This window comes from Asparagus officinalis, chromosome 3 (genome assembly GCF_001876935.1).
Source record: "Asparagus officinalis chromosome 3, Aspof.V1, whole genome shotgun sequence".
Lineage (NCBI taxonomy): Eukaryota > Viridiplantae > Streptophyta > Magnoliopsida > Asparagales > Asparagaceae > Asparagus > Asparagus officinalis.
Genome location: NC_033796.1, coordinates 16724500 through 16741803, shown reverse-complemented (window position 1 = coordinate 16741803; position 17304 = coordinate 16724500). Strand labels below are relative to the sequence as shown.

Here is a 17304-nt window from a genome sequence, read left to right as displayed (position 1 = left end):
TAACGCCTGCAATGAGGCTCACAACTCCTACTTCCACAATACGTGGTCCCTTCCCAATGCTACTGCCTTCATCCAGCCAGTCACAGGAAGCCACGTGTCGGATGCATTGCTTAACTTCGAGCATCTACTTTTCCCTTTTCCCTCTCTCACGCCTCCTTTTCATTTTATTCTCCATCCCTATTTTTTTATTTTTTTGTTAATTCTATTCTCTTTGATCCCCTCTCCGATAACTGCATTTGGAGGTAGTTATCTATTTATGTAGTTATCACCTTTGATTTCTTTGTTTCTTAGCATCAATCATAACTTAGCATTGCATGCGTCTCTAGTTGTTGCTCTTTACTCAGGATAGTTCTGGATTATGGGGTTTTTTTGAATTTGTTAGGGTTTGTTTCTGTCCCAAGGTAGTTTCAATTTTATGATCATTATCTTTATGGGAATTTGAATCTATTGTGTTTGATTACCAGTGATGATAGTACAATAATGCGGAAATATTTTATTCTTAAGAGGCCTGTTGCAATGGCAGCAATTTTTTTTGATCTCTTTGGGAGATTTAGTTCAGTTTTCTCTGAAAAATCATGGAAAAAGTATTGATTTCAGAATTTTATGTTCTTGATGTAATTATATGGCAGTCGCATTCTTTAATTACATGGTTGGTTCTGAGATCAGTGATGTTTCACGGGTTTTGTTGGTTCTCACATGATTACAGCAAAAATTTAGATTCAAAATTCTCAATTTATCAGTCATGAACTGTATGTTTGATTGCTTCTCATGATGATCACATGTGTATAGTTATGCAGGTGGTGATTGAGGAACAAGAGAGTTTGGACATGCATTGTTCTACCCGTTGGGAGTAAGAGATGAATATCTTTGCTCTTTTAACGTCTGCGGGCATAAACATAGGCATCTGTGCTCTGCTGTTGTCACTGTATTCTGTCTTGAGAAAGCAGCCGGGCAATGTTAGTGTGTACTTTGGCAGAAGACTCGCTGAACAACAAAATAGGTCTTTAGATTCATTCAGTTTGGAGAGATTTGTGCCCTCGCCTGGTTGGATAGTCAAGGCTTGGAAAACTTCGGATGAGGAAATACTGGCTTCTGCTGGTTTGGATGCTGTGGCCTTTGTCAGGATGCTTGTTTTCAGGTGATGCGATCATCAAACATGTGTAACTTATACTTTTATCCTTAAAAAAACGTGCAACTTATATTTTAAAGTTCACGGTTTGTGTTGTCTTAGTTGAAATGCTATCTTTTTACCTTCTTTGTAACATGATTTATGCAGCTTATCTCATTTTATAGAAGTTATGTTTTCATTTATTTCTATTTCTGGTGTTGGATAGACGATGTCCTTTTCTTTCCATGAACTTGTTTCTGGTTTGTTCTTATTCTAGTCAAAAACATTTGCTGATGATAAATGAAATACCCATGGGGTATGCCATCTTCAGACTGAGAGCGTCCATCCAGGATGGTTGTAGCTCCAAAGATAAATGTCGTAATGGATGTATGTTAATGCAAGATGATGTGAAATCGTTTTTTGAAACGGAACGTTGGCAGGGAGATCTCTTGAGAGTTCTTGATTTACTTTTTCGAATGATCATCTTTAACTGCCAACGTTTTTGTTAACTATTTTAAGCACTTTCATAAAATGTTCTTTAGGTAAAGGAAACTGTGACCATCTATATCTGGATTTATTAGATCACGTAACAATAGATTCATTATATTTGCTTCGAGTAATAATATAACTATATTCTAACGGAGAAGATAAGTAATTGTCATGGCTAGTTTCACTCTGGAAATTTAATGGCATGTGAAAAATGCAAGAGGGTTTGAGTTTTCAAAATTAATCGGCTATTGCTGAGTAGGTTTGTGGAACAACTTTAACAATATTCTCAAGTTGAAGATTGCCTCTTGACTGGTTGGCTCTGCAGGAAAAAAAAAAATCAATTCCTCTATTGGAGTCAACCAAAAACAATTTCTCCATTGACAATGATGCGGGAGCCAAGAGTTCCAAATTGCAAATTCGGATTCTCTTGACTGTATTGATAGTCTTGAATCTTGATTGTGCTGCTCATAAATATCTCTAGAGAAGTCTAATGAAGCCCCGTTTGAATTGTTACATAGATATTCGTGTCTAGTTTTATTTAAGACTGATTTCATGTCATTTGGAGATCTGTGCAGAAAGTTATCATCAAAATACTAACTGTGTTGGTCTTGAGAGTGGAGACCTAAACCTAGAATCAAAATCAACAATTGTATGAAAATTCAAGATAGGTCATGAGTGTGGTCTGCGTCACACCAGGGTGTGGCAGAATCTGCCATGTCTGTCATGAGTATGGTCTGCGCCACACCAGGGTGTGGCAGAGTCTGCCATGTCTGTCATGGGTGTGGTCTGCGCCACATCAAGGTGTGACAGAGTCTGCCCTGTCTGCCATGAGTGTAGTCTGCGTCACACCAGGGTGTGGCAGATTCGTTTTAGAATCCTAATCTGTTTGGAATTGTGTTTTGTTATAAATAGAAACACGTCCCTTTAGGGTTTAAGAGAGAAAAAGAGCACGAAAAAGAGGGTTTTGAGGGCTCTTTGAGGTTAGAAATCTTAGAGAGAGAGAGAGAGACCAATTGCAAGCATTGTAATCTTCTTCAAGTAATCAAAGAATTGTGTGGTGTGGCTCCCGAGAACGTAGGCACGTTGGCGAACCTCGTTAAATCTGGTGTGTTCTTTCTTGTTTACTTTCCTACAAGTTTTTATCTTTGATTTGTGGTGAATTTCTTTCTTGCTCAACTCTCAAATACAAGATCCAGAAGGGTACGGATTTGATTTGATTATTTCAAATCCCCAACAACTGGTATCAGAGCTTCGTTCAGCAATTTGTGTGAAAGTCATGACAAAGAAAAACAAATCAAAGATTGAGAAGTTTGACGGTTCAGACTTCGCTTATTGGAAGTCGCAGATGGAGGACTATCTGTACCAGAAGGACTTGTATCGTCCGTTGATGGGCAAGGAAAATGGAAAGGAGGAGTCAGATGGTGATTAGGAGATACTGGATAGGAAGGCTCTAGGGCAAATCCGTTTGTCGCTCGCCAAATCAGTAGCCCATAATATTCTAAAGGAGAAGACGACGGTGGGACTTATGGAAGCGCTCGTAAAGATGTACGAGCAACCGTCGACAGCAAACAAGGTGCATCTCGTTAAAACTCTTTTCAACCTCAAGATGGCAGAAGGACGGTCCTTCACGATGCACCTCAGCGAGTTCAACACGATTGTTGATCAGCTTATCTCCGTGGACATCACGTTTGATGACGAAGTACAAGCCCTATTGATTCTATCGCAGTTACCGGCTAGTTGGGCAGGTTGTGTAACGACAATCAGTAATTCGGCGGGGAAGGAGAAGTTAAAGCTGAGTGAGGTTGTTAGTATGATTCTATCCGAGGAGGTTAGAAGGAAATCGTCCGAATCAGAAGGTTCAGGTTCAGCTCTAAACTTCGAGCAGAGAGGCAGAAGCCAGAAGAAAGGAAACCAGAACAGGAATCAGTCGAAATCAGTGAAGAAGAGGCCAAACTCGAAGGTTAGGTCTATCAAAGGGAAATGTTGGAACTGCGGCCAGGAGGGCCATATGTCTTCGGTCTATAAAAGTCTAAAGAGGGATGCGGGTGAGCAGGAGACTCATATCGTGCAGGATGCCTTGATCCTTGCTATGGATAACGACTCGGATTCTTAGGTCATTGATTCAGGAACCTCTTTCCACGCCACTGCTAACAGGAAACTCTTTCAGAATTATGTAGCAGGGGACTTTGGAAAAGTATATTTGGGAAATAACGAGCCATGTAATATTGTTGGAAAGGGTGAAGTACAGATTCAGATGAATGGCTCTAAGTGGACCTTGAAAAACGTGAGGCACGTACCAAAACTGAAGAGGAATTTTGTTTCGGTGGGACAGCTTGGAGCAGAAGGCTATGTTTCAACATTCACAGGGGATTCATGGAGAATCTCCAACGGTACGATGATAGTTGCTCGAGGTAACAAGTTAGGAACTCTCTACCTCACCTTACATACAAGTGACACCCTCGCAATTGTAGCTGGCAAAGAGAGTATAGATCTGTGACACAACAGGCTAGGGCACATGAGCGAGAAGGGGATGAAGATTTTGCATTCATAAGGAAAGCTAACCGGGATCGACACCGTGAAAGTCAGGATTTGTGAAGACTGCATCTTTGGAAAGCAGAAGAGGGTTAGTTTTCAGAAGGGTGGAAGGCCACCTAAGGCTCAGAAGCTAGAGTTGATTCATACAGATGTATGTGGTCCAGCCAGTGTGTCTTCTTTTGGCGGTTCGAGATATTATGTCACCTTCATCGACGATCACTCGAGGAAGGTGTGGATCTACTTCATGAAGCACAAGTCAGAGGTGTTTGAATCTTCAAGAAGTGGAAGGCCATGGTGGAGAACGAGACAGATCTAAAGGTAAAATATCTGAGATCAGACAATGGTGGAGAATACGAGCTGGAGGAGTTCAAGAGGTTCTGTACTACGAATGGTATTCGCTTAGAGAGGACTATTCCAGGGACGTCGCAGCAAAACAGCATTGCGGAGAGGATGAACAGGACCTTGACAGAGCGTGCCAGGAGCATGCGATTACATGCAGGTCTGTCTAAGATATTTTGGGCGGATACGGTGCATACGACAACTTACCTTATTAATCACGGGCCATCAGTTCCATTGGATTTTGGGATTTCAGAGGAGGTTTGGAGTGGAAAGAAGATAAATCTCTCACACTTGCGGGTATTTGGTTTGTGGTTTATATTCATATCAGTGACCATGTCAGAGACAAGCTAGAAGCTAAGTCACAAAAGTACACATTCATTGGATACGGCATTGATGAGTTCGGGTATCGTCTTTGGGATGAGAAGAACAGGAAGATCATCAGAAGCAGGAACGTGATATTCAATAAGGATGTGATGTACAAGAACAAGGAAAATACCAAGGATAGTTATAGCAGTGGGAACAGCACTACGGATACACGTGGATCCGAGTACATGGATTTAGAGAAACTTCTAGATATGGGTGATGATGTTTGTTCTGATCAGAGAATTGAGAAGGCTCCAGGTGCAGAAGAAACTACCCAGGACGTGGAGCTTAGGAGGTCATCCAGGGTACCCAAACCAAATCTCATATATCTTTCATCTCTTGACTACCTATTATTGACAGATAGCGGTGAGCCGGAGTGCTATGAAGAGACAATACAAGTGAGTGAATCTCAGCAGTGGGAGCATGCTATGCAGGAGGAGATGGATTCTTTACTCACTAATGAGACATGAGAGTTAGCCCAGCTACCTACACAGAAGAAAGCCTTACATAATAAATGGGTCTACCGGGTCAAGCATGAGAGTGATGGAAGCAAGAGATTCAAGGCCAGATTAGTAGTGAAGGGGTTTCAACAGCGGGAAGGAGTGGACTACACGGAGATATTTTTTCCTGTTGTGAAACTCACAACCATCAGAGTGGTGTTGAGTTTGGTAGCTCCAGAAGACCTCTTTCTTGAGTAGTTAGATGTGAAGACTGTCTTTCTTCATGGTGACTTGAATGAAGAAATCTACATGAAGCAGCATGTTGGCTTCATTGAAGAAGGAAAGGAAGAGATGGTGTGCAAACTCAAGAATAGCTTATATGGTTTGAAACAGGCTCCGAGACAGTGGTATAAGAAGTTTGATAACTTCATGCAGAACAATGGCTACAGAAGATGCAATTCGGATCATTGCTGTTATTTCAAAAGGTTCGAGTCCAGCTTTATTATTTTGTTATTATATGTTGATGACATGTTGGTAACAGGATCATGTTTAGAGGAGATAAACAGTTTGAAGAAGCAGCTAGCAAAGGAGTTTGTAATGAAGGATCTGGGTGCAGCGAAGCAGATTCTAGGGATACGAATCAGTAGGGATAAAGCTGAAGAGACATTGAGATTGAGCCAAGCTGAATACATTGAGAAGGTACTTCAGAGGTTCAACATGCATAATGCTAAAGTTGTTAGCACACCCATTGGAAATCAATTCAAGCTATCTGAGGAGCAATTGCCTAAGACAGATGTAGATAGAGAGCATATGAGCAGGGTGTCATATTCTTCGGCCATTGGGAGTCTCATGTACGCGATGGTTTGCACGAGGCCGGACATCGCCCATGCAGTGGGAGTTGTGAGTAAATTTGTAAGCAATCCAGGGAAGCAACATTAGGAGGTCGTAAAGTGGATAATACGGTACTTGAGAGTGACAACAAACAAGCCATTATGTTTCAGGAGGAAGGAGTTGGTGCTGCAGGGATACGTGGATGCGGACTTCGTCGGTGATCATGATACGAGACGAAGCACCACGGGTATATTTATACCTTAGTGTCGACAGCAGTGAGCTGGGTCTCATGTCTGCAGAAGATTGTGACTTTATCTATAACCGAGGCTGAGTATGTCGTGGTGACTGAAGCAAGCAAGGAGATGATCTGATTGAACGGGTACTTGGAAGAGTTGGATCTGAAGCAAGGGAGAGGAGTTCTTTATTGTGATAGCCAGAACGCTATACATCTTGCCTAGAATCCAGTATATCATACCAGAACGAAGCACATCGACGTTAAATATCATTTTATACGCTCGCTAGTTGAAGACGGAAAGTTACATTTGATAAAGATTTTGGGGAGTCAAAATCCGCATTTTATACGCTCGCTAGTTGAAGACGGAAAGTTACATTTGATAAAGATTTTGGGGAGTCAAAATCCGACGGACATGTTAACGAAGACAATCACCATTAAGAAACTAGAGTTGTGCGTAACTTCAGTTGGCCTTCACGAGTAGAAGACGAAGGCGGAGCCACACTACGAGGATCGGCGAGATCGTCGGGATATTGATGATTAAAGAATGGATTTTTCAAGTAGGGGCCTGTTCGTTTGCCTAAAAAAAAGAGGGAAATCAAAGAAATGGAAAACTATTAAAATGAAGAATTGTTTTTGGAGTGTTTGGTTGGCTAAAAAAGAAGGAAATCAAAGAAATGAAATTGAAATGATGTTAGTTGTCACCTTATTATTGGATGATGTTTGTGATTTTTTAAGAAAACTAGTTTTGGAGTGTTCGGTTGGCGAAAAAAAATAAGGAAATGAATTATAAGAAACCTATTTCGTGTAGTTTCTTGTTTTCTTTTGTTCGGTTCATTCTTAAAAATAAGAAATGAAATGAGATGAGATGAGTTGTCATTGTATTATTGGGTGATGTGAAGAAAGATTAAGAAAAGTGTTTTCATAACTTTTTGGGATGAAAATGAAGAAATGAAATGTTAATGAGATGAGGTGAATTGTTATAATATTTTATTGGATGATGTAAGTGATTTGAAATGATGAGAAAAGATGAGTTGAGTGATGTTTGGATGAAAATAATATTTTATTAGATGTGATGGATGAGTTGTTAGATGAAAATAATATTTTATTAGATGTGATGGATGAGTGGTTAGATGAAAATCATATTTTATTAGATGATGTGGATGAGTTGTTGGATGGAAATAATATTTTATTGGATGTTGTGGGTGAGTTTTAGGGATGGAAATGGAGGAAATGGTGAGTTTTGAGGGAAGAGCTCATTGATGGTGGTTTGATCTTCAAGTGGGAGATTGTTGGTCTTAAGAGTGGAGACAGAAACCTAGAATCAAAATCAAGAATTGCATAAAAATTCAAGACAGGACATGGGTGTGGTCTGCGGCACACCAGGGTGTGGCAGAATCTGTCCTGTCTGCCATGGGTGTGGTCTGCGCCACACCAGGATGTGACAGAGTCTGTCATGTCTGTCATGGGTATGGTCTGCGTCACACCAGGGTGTGACAGAGTCTGTCCTGTCTGTCATGGGTGTGGTCTGCGCCACACCAGGGTGTGGCAGACTCGTTTTAGAATCCTAATCTATTTGGGATTGTGTTTTGTTATAAATAGAAACACGTCCCTTTAGGGTTTAAGAGAGAAAAAAACACGAAAAAAGAGGGTTTTGAGGGCTCTTTGAGGTTAGAAATCTTAGAGAGAGAGAGGCCAATTGCAAGCATTGTAATCTTCTTCAAGTAATCAAATAATTATGTGGTGTGGCTCCCGAGGACGTAGGCACGTTGCCGAACTTCGTTAAATCTGGTGTGTTCTTTCTTGTTTACTTTCCTATAAGTTTTTATCTTTGATTTGTGGTGAATTTCTTTCTTGCTCAACTCTCAAACACAAAATCCAGAAGGGTACAGATTTGATTTGATTATTTCAAATCCCCAACAAACTGGGGGGGTCAAATCGGGACTGCATGAAGCCTTTAACTTGCCTACGTTAGTTAATTACTTAATGTGTCTTTTTGTATCTCAATATTATCTAGGTATTTACTAGATTCATGAATCTCTCATGTCAAGCCTGTATGTAGCTTTCAAATCTAATGGAAAAATATGTGTTGTTGAGTTGATTAAAATTAAGCTTTGTGCTTTTGTCGTTGCTCTATATTCTTTGGTGGATTCCATAGAGTGTGAGTGTTATATGTATATCTAAGGTGGGATCCGTAAAGTGGTGATTCATCATATCTTTCTAGAGTGGTGATATTTGTATCTATAGATCGGTTGGCTAAACCAAGGTACCATCGTTTATTATTCTAAGGTGGTGATATTTGTATCCTTAGAGATCAGCATCCTATTCGATTATCCATTTATCCATTTCATCCATATCGTGCTGGTATCAGACAATTTAAACTTTCCACATCATAAGAACCGGCATGATACACTGTGAGATGCAATGGAAATGTAAAATTGGATTAAGAAGACGATGTTGGCCCCTCTTCTACTTAGTTCAGTTCTGTAACAAATATGCTTTGTTTCTGTTGTTGTTATCTGTAACAGAAAATATGCTCAATTTCAACATCCAACAGATGTTTCATGATAGTGATTATATAATACGAAATGATGTGAAATGGAGGAGTGATAAGTTCTGCAACCATTCATTCACGGAAAACTCCAATTCAGCAGTTCATATATTCACTGACTTTTGTTTAAGTGAACTTTTACCTGTCAAGATTTTGTGTTTGAGCACTAGTAACTTGTTTATACAACTTCAATGTCCGTTTCTCTTAATCCACTAATTGATAGATTATTTCATTAATGTATGCAAGCGCTTAGTTGTTTCCTTATATGTTGGTGTCTGAACTGATATAATACGTGTGGTTTCCCTCCTCTTGCTTTCCTGTTGTGCTTTTATTATCACTTAATATTGTGAAGATAACATGCCATTTGCATTCCTGGTAGTTTTTCTAACTCTTGATATACATATGACAGTATTCGTATCTTCTCCATTGCTGCTGTTGTTTGTTTGTTTGGAGTACTCCCACTGAATTATTACGGACAGTACAGGCATCATGTGAAAATTCCATCAGAGTCCTTGGATGTTTTTACTATTGCGAATGTCGAGCAAGGATCTCGATGGTAGCTACTGAACCATTCTGAATTCTTAATTACTTAAACAGATATATCTGATGTTGCAATCTTAAATTACCGGTTCTTAGAAACACTGGTAGATGAAAAAATTATCATATCTTTTAGGACCATTCATTTCCATTTGTATTTTACTGCATTTTATGACATTAATCTGCGGTAAATCTTTTTTGAAGGCTTTGGGTTCATTGCCTGGCATTGTATATCATATCTTGTTCAGCTTATGTTCTTCTTTACTTTGTAAGGCTTGGTTCTTCCACACTGAATATCTAAAGTTTGCTCCTTTTATGATACTGAACTTATTAAACCCTAACAGATGTTGGTATGCCTCTAGGAATACAGGAGAATTGCTCAAATGAGATTAATTCATATTACTCAATCTTCTCCAAATCCTAGCCATTTTACAGTTCTAGTGAGATCTATCCCATGGCCAGAAGAAGGATCGCTCAGTGATGTTGTACATAATTTCTTCACAAAATATCATGCATCTAGTTATTTATCCCATCAAATGATATATCGAGTTGGAAAGGTACAGAAACTCATGGTACGTGATATGTAATACCTTTTAGTTCCTTATCGTGACTTACGTTTTTCAGCTAACTGTTAGACACTGGTGTTTACTGATGCCTATCGACATTTAAAATTTTTATTTTAGAGGAAAGCATGTTTACGATCAAGCTTCAAGATTAAGCTTGCGGTTTGTCAATAGGATCTCATTTACTGTTCAATTTCTTCTCTATGTTATTGATCAAATTTCTAAAACCTGGTCATATTGAGTTCACAGATATATCTTTCCCTGATTATTGTGTACTTACGTTGAAGCATCAACTTGGTTATTTATTAACTTGTAAACGATAACATGTTGCAGGTCATGGAAATATGGGATGCATCCACTGAGTAGTAGTGAGACATGAGCGGAAAATAATGACTTATCTTTTCATTTTACCGAACCCTGTGTTTTCAGGTGTCGAAAGTGTTATTCATCTTATATTTGTCATTAGTGCTGTGTCAAATGAGAAGCTTTAGAATCCTTCTCTTGAAGATACATCATGTGTGCATGACTGTGTTTTCGGGTCACATTTCCTCTTGAAAATACAGGGTCATTTGCCATCATGTTCGCTAATGTGGATACTTCTTAAAATCTCATGTATTGCTTCATTTGTGTGCCATAACCAGGGGCGCATCCACCCTATGGGAAGTGGTGTCACGTGACACCACTTCCCATTGGTTGGAAAACATCTAAGAGGCCATAAAAAAGATAGGAACAGCTTTTGATAAAACCCAGTAGAAGATAAGTTGATAAGCAAAGAAATATAAATGAAATGTGAACTCATCATATGATCTTCAATGTTCATATTAGTACTTTTGGTTCTTAATTCAGGTAATGGGCAGCATAAAGGCAGCTAACGAACCCCCAAACTGAGTCAAATGTGGGACTATAAAAGAATCATGTTTTAAGGCATCATTATACATATTCTTGCTTATAAATTATACGCCTTCAATATTATGTATCAGTCCATATACAAGAATCATGTCCTCAAGTGCACCCCGCTTAAAGCCTTCAAGAAGTGACATTCAAACAAAACCACAATGACACATGTCCAGTAAGCCCGCGTAAACTACCTGACAATATAGTTAGTCCATATTAGTGTTATTCTTGGAATAAATTAAAATTTTCATCCTAGAGTAAGGTGTATTGTCGATATTTTCTCCCCCCAAATATGCATAGTAAGTATAGCTCCCATATGTTAAGTAACCAACTGGTTGAAGTTAATATTGCGCTTATCTACTGGATAAAGTTACTAAATTGAAGTTAATATTGCGCTTTTTTCTAGTTATCAAAACCCGTCGAGAAATGGTTGTAAATTTTTTAAATATTAAGTATATAGTGACACCACTATCTAGAAATTCTGGATCCACCACTGGCCATCACTCTACATTTCTTTTCATCTCTTCAAGCATTTATGCATTGCTACAACAACTACCTATATTGCCCCTGTAGCTGAAAGCTCATATTTGATGCATTGTGTATTGAAGAAAGAAAACAAATCACCAGTTTGTAAATTTGCTGTAAATGGGAATAAATCTGTCGATGGAAGTGTATCCACATTTGATGTGCATGCCTATATAATCTATAAGCCTATGATTTATACAAGACCTCAGCTTTTTGTGGAGGATTTATGATTTTCTTGTGATTTATAAATCAGAATTTAACAGATGACAGAAGTTATGCAAACATACAATGAATGCTCAGATAGCTAATTCTGGTGTACAGTGAGTACCTAATGCTCAAACCAGGACATTCAGGTTGCAAGAACCTGCTAGAAGATGAGTGATACATCATAGATGAATTTAGATATTATTTTCCACATTCTGTTACTGAGGAAATTTTATTCTGCTTTCAATGCATCATTTTGTATACAGCAAACATCCCATTCTTCTTTCATGTATTATCTTTATGGGGTACACCTATGTCTTATTTTCTATAACCTTTAAGTTTCTAAATATCTATAACAGGAATTAATATGCTTGTTTCGTTCACTTCTTCATGTTATGCTCTGGTTACTTAACTCCGAGCTTTGGATTTTTTTAACAGAATGACGCAGAAAAGGTGTATAAGAAAGTATGCTTGAAGGCTAACATGATGGACCAAAAACATTGTCCTCTTAAATATAGATCTGGTCTTTGTGTAGAAGCAGCCAATACATCCCAGTTATCTCATGACGAATTTGATCTCAGTGCAAAGAACAAGGACCTTGGCCTATCGGATTCAACTACCAAGCTACAGGTTATATGATTTTCCTGCTTTTCTAATATATGTCACTGTACTTGCATTGGTTTCATCTCATGGTGGTACCATATCGAAGAGTTATTTTCATGCTAGAGCCTTGTAGTTATTTGAATTAAGATAAATGAGGTGGAGTGAAAAGTGAAAACCTAGAATAACCCTTAAGCCCATTCTAGGGAAAGTTACTGGTGCAAGAAAGTGCACTGCTGTGTTATTAAAGTGCTTGATGTTAGGAAGTTGTCTTGCATCTATTCGGTTGTGTGGGGTTCGGTATGGGAAAAAGCATGGAGTGAGATTTAGTCCCATATCAGATAGAGAGTAAGATGGATAGATGGTTAAATATGCTCGGACTCATGACTCAATAAGGATTAGTCCTTTTGAGTCAATTGGGTCTAAATAGATCAGCCTAGTCCATCTCCTCAATGGGCCTTTCTAGACCATAACAAATTGGTATCAGAGACCATAGTTCGATGAGCCTTTGTTGGGTGCTCTGGTTGCTTCAAGTGCTGCATGGATTATAGCTCGATGTGGAGTGCACGTGATGTTACATTGTATCTCCGGTGTAACTTGGTCCAGCATGGGTTAAGGCTCCCTTGGTGCACATGCTATCACACTTGCAGCCGGTGTAGCTCTGTTCATCTGCAAAGCGGTTGAGACACCATGTCCGTTAGCCAATCTCGTGTTTTGGGCTCTATTTGGACTCGACTGGATCTGAGCAAAAGTGGAGATTTGTTAGGAAGTTGTCTCACATTCATTTGATTGTGTTGGGTTCAGTTTGGAAAAAGGCATGGGCTGAGATTTAGTCCCACATCGGATAGAGAGTAAGATGGATAGATGATTAAATATGCTTAGAATCATGACTCAACAATGATTAGTCCTTTTGAGTCAATTGGGTTCAAGTAGATTAGCTGAGTCCATTTTCTTAATGAGCCTTTCCAAACTAACACATTATGTGGCATCTGCTTAATATAATTTGACAAAATGATTAAAAAAGGTAAAATTTAAACTCAAAACCAACTTGTTGTGGCAAAGTCTTTTCAGTTTGCAACTCCTGTTTCTGTTATTGTTTCTTTTTCCTAAATTCACTGCTGCGTGTTTTATTCATTTCAATAAATTGTGTTAAGCTCTAATCATTCTTTCAGCTTTAAGCCAATGTAGGCATCGCTATTATTGATCCCCAGTGAATAAGGAGGGAGGGTATGCGAAACTATGCCCTCCCGAAACATACTAGAAAGAAGGAACATGTTGCCATGGGATAAAGTACTCAGGATAATACAGGTACAAATTATAAAACTGGGACATGGGTCCTTTAGGTTCTAGCTTGTCACGATACAAGCGAAAGATGTTTCTGTACAAAGTGTTAAGACGCGGTTTATTGAAACTTGTGAGATTGTGGCTTAACAAGAATGTTAGAACTAATAGATGAACTGGACCTTACAGAGTTATGGTTTTTGATCATTAAGAGAATATCTATCCTACCATTTGGCATCTAGTTCTTGTAATGAGATTTTTCTGCCAGGCATGTGTTTGGTTATCGATCTGTGATGCAGTTGGGGGAGATTTTAAGAGGAAGCTTTAAATATTTTGATGGAAGTTTTGATGACATAAGTTGAGATCCTATGGACATAGGTTCAAGATTGATCAAAGAACTTTTGAGTGAGGTCTGGAATATTGCAGGTGGAAGGTCTAAATCGAGACTAATCTTAAAATCATATAGGGGGAAAATGCCAAGATTACCAATTGTTAGTCTTTGATGGAACAAGTGATAAGAATAAACGCTGAGAAATTACTTCAGTATGTTGTGGTTATGTATGGTTAGTTAGATCTTTATGAAAACTTTAATTGCTTTTCAAGAGATTAAAGTTGTTTTCTTTGACAGGAACTCTGGTATGAATGAAAACTTGGGATGTAAAATCTTCTTAAGTGAAAGCCTAATCTTAAAATCATATAGGTGGACAATCTCAAGAACATTTTACCAATTGTAGTCTTCAATGGAGCAATGATAAGAATAAACCTTGAGAAATGACTTCTCTATGTCATGGTTATGTACTTTACTCTGTTAGGTATATTTTTATGAAAATTTTGATTGCTTTTCAAAAGAGTAAAGTCAGCTTCTCTAACTGGAACTCTACAACCTTTGGATGTAAAATCTTCTTGCTTCAGACCGTAATCCAATTCTATTTTCCTTTTTCTTTCAGAATCTGATTGATTTGATACCTAATCATCTCCTTAACGTGAATGTTGTTATATTCTATCACTACTGCGATAAACCCAAGCACAAAACTTCAAAATCAGACATTAAATCTGAAGATTATTACATTTAAATCATCCTCCATAACATACAGAAACTAGATCTGTCCGTGGATCTGAAACCCGTGCCAACCTACATCCATTCCTACCGAATTTGTTCATATTAATGTATGTTTGCATGCATATCTGTTTACAAACCATGAAATAGTGATGAAGCGATTGTTTTGCTAGACTTTCTATCAGAAGCTGGCATATAACACTCATTTTTATGCATGTCCATTGAAGACATACATGTTGTCCAAGACCGTAAGAAAATATGGACATTTGTCAACATTTTTGTCAGGTTGACATGCTGAATGCTGAATTTTAGAAGTATAGTTTTTTTTATAATGAAGCCCTTGAGAATTGAACCCAAGATCGTGGGAGCCATAATGGAACCTCCCAACTATCTAGGTCACCCGCGGTGCTCTTTTGAGAAGTATAGTTGTTACAAGCAAAATTGACCCACGTGACGCAACAACATTTGCTTGAAAAAACCAAACAATTATTTTAGTATTTGAGTTAAAAATACATCATATACATCCAATCATTTAAGAAAAACTATAACAAGTAATAACAAAATGTAACAATTTACATCATATATCAAGTTGTCGAAATACAAAGTTAGTTAAAAATGACATTGTTAGGTATTTGAGTCTAAGAGTCATTTTAGAAGTGAGTGCACTGAGTGGGATATAAAGTAAATAGGTGTAAGACTTTTGGTTTATGAACACAACCATTTTTGGAGGTGGATGATTATAAAATTAAATAGGGATAAACTTTTATGTTTATATGTTAAAAATCCGTCCATGATACCATGACGTAAGTGTGAGAAGGAAGCCAAACAAATGGTATAAGAATTTGGTTCAAAATGTACGCCACACACATAACAACTTAAAGGAAAACATGAAAGTATAATATAATAACTTTAACGGTATACCAAATGTTGAAATACAAAGTTGGTATAAAAGTACGCAGGTAAAAATTTGTGTTATTGGCAAAAATTCTTTTTTGAAGTGTGTGAGTTTCACAATAATTGGGGGCACAACTTTGGATTCATACGCAAAATACTATCTACAAATAATGATGCCCCGACATTAGTGTGAAAAAAATAGAAAAAATAATTTAAATATTTAGTTTGAAAACACATTATATACCTAACCACTTAGTTTGCAAGTTATAACAAAATATTGTAACTCACAATACATATTAAACTACTATACAAACTGGAATTAAAAATAATTTAAGGGGGGTAAAAGCTTGGGTTTATAGGCAAAAAAAACTTTTTGGAAGTAAATTGATTTTAAAAAATTAGAGTAAAAAATTTGATGAAGTATATTGAGTCTAAGAGTAACTTTAGACATTGGCGAATTTAAGAGAAGATGAGGGTGAGCTTTGGGTTTATAAGAAAAATAGGTGAATTTAAACTACTATACAAACTGGAATTAAAAATAATTTAAGGGGGGTAAAAGCTTGGGTTTATAGGCAAACAACTTTTTGGAAGTAAATTGATTTTAAAAAATTGGAGTAAAAAATTTGATGAAGTATATTGAGTCTAAGAGTAACTTTAGACATTGGCGGATTTAAGAGAAGATGAGGGTGAGCTTTGGGTTTATAAGAAAAATAGGTGAATTTAAACATAATGGCTATAAAACTTTGGGTTTATAGGCAAAAAAAAACCTTTGTATCATGCCTCATAATAATAATATTATTATTATATTAAACTCATGGAGTATTTCTGTGCTAAAGAGGGAAAATGTGTATTTCTGAAAGTTGATGAGCTTAAAAACAAATTGGTTTGGAAGTTGGGTTTATACGCAAAATGCCCTTTATTGAGATATATGGTAAACTATTAGATGATGTAGTTTGCATAGGCCTATCTAGCTCTGCTGGTAGGATCTCAAAAAATTAAATTGTCAAAGACAAGATTCACTAACTGTATGAGCTACTCTGAAACATCATTACATAACAAACTTTCAAAATCATATTTTAATTTAAAATATAGTACTTACAATAGCATTCTTCTCGTTTTCATTTCTTGAAACCACTTCATGACACCTTCCTCATCAAATGTTGCAAAATATATCCTTTTCAATATAAGGTACAAAAGCAATCATCACATATTCATCTCCTATTCGTGTTTTAAATGTCATTCTTAATAGCTTTTATCGTTAAAAATGCTCTTTTAACACTTGCCGTTGCAAATGACAAGATTAGTGCCAACTTCACTAACTTGAACACCAAAGGATAGATAAGTATCCATCTTCCATTCAAACAAGTCTTTATTAAACGGGTTAATTATGGATAGGCGCCATGTAGTATACCCCAATTGCGGTAGATCCCTATAGTTATAATTCCGCGGATATACAGTGATTTTTTTGACATTTAAAAGAGTCAAAAAGTTTTATAGAGACAAATAGACTTGTAGTTCTATTGGTGCGGATAGACGTCCCAATTACTAATTTTCTTAATACTTAAATGTGTTAAAAATCATTCAAGGGTTCTATGCTTACTTAGGAAAATACTACAAGGGGTGTATCTGCATAATTAGAACTATAGGGGCCCTTTTTGCAATTGGGCGATACTACAAGGGGTTTATTAGCAATTAACTCTTATTAAATCTTAAAGTTGCATATTTGCATCACTATTGACAATCGCAGAGAGCTAGAGAGGAAACTCTAATTGCAAGAGTTTCCTTAAGTTACACATTTATTGTTTATACTCCCTCAAAAATAATTATTAGCTACCACTAGTACCAGCTTCTTTTACATATT

At 37.4% G+C, this 17304-nt stretch overlaps 1 protein-coding gene across 8 annotated transcripts in view; it reads left to right on the top strand.

Annotated features, from left to right (window-relative positions):
* LOC109833187 (CSC1-like protein RXW8) overlaps positions 7 to 17304 on the top strand; it is a 23475-nt gene continuing 6177 nt past the window's right edge. For 3 of the 8 annotated variants that reach the window (XM_020400769.1, XM_020400762.1, XM_020400768.1), the window contains exons 1-6: positions 7 to 242; positions 790 to 1138; positions 9298 to 9444; positions 9630 to 9693; positions 9788 to 9997; positions 12050 to 12241. In XM_020400769.1, coding sequence (XP_020256358.1) covers positions 858 to 1138; positions 9298 to 9444; positions 9630 to 9693; positions 9788 to 9997; positions 12050 to 12241 — 894 coding nt within the window. In that variant the 5' untranslated portion in view covers positions 7 to 242; positions 790 to 857. Of the gene's footprint in view, positions 243 to 263; positions 402 to 789; positions 1139 to 9297; positions 9445 to 9629; positions 9694 to 9787; positions 9998 to 12049; positions 12242 to 17304 lie in introns of those variants that run through there. The other 5 variants (XM_020400764.1, XM_020400766.1, XM_020400765.1 and 2 more) reach the window with 5 other exon arrangements.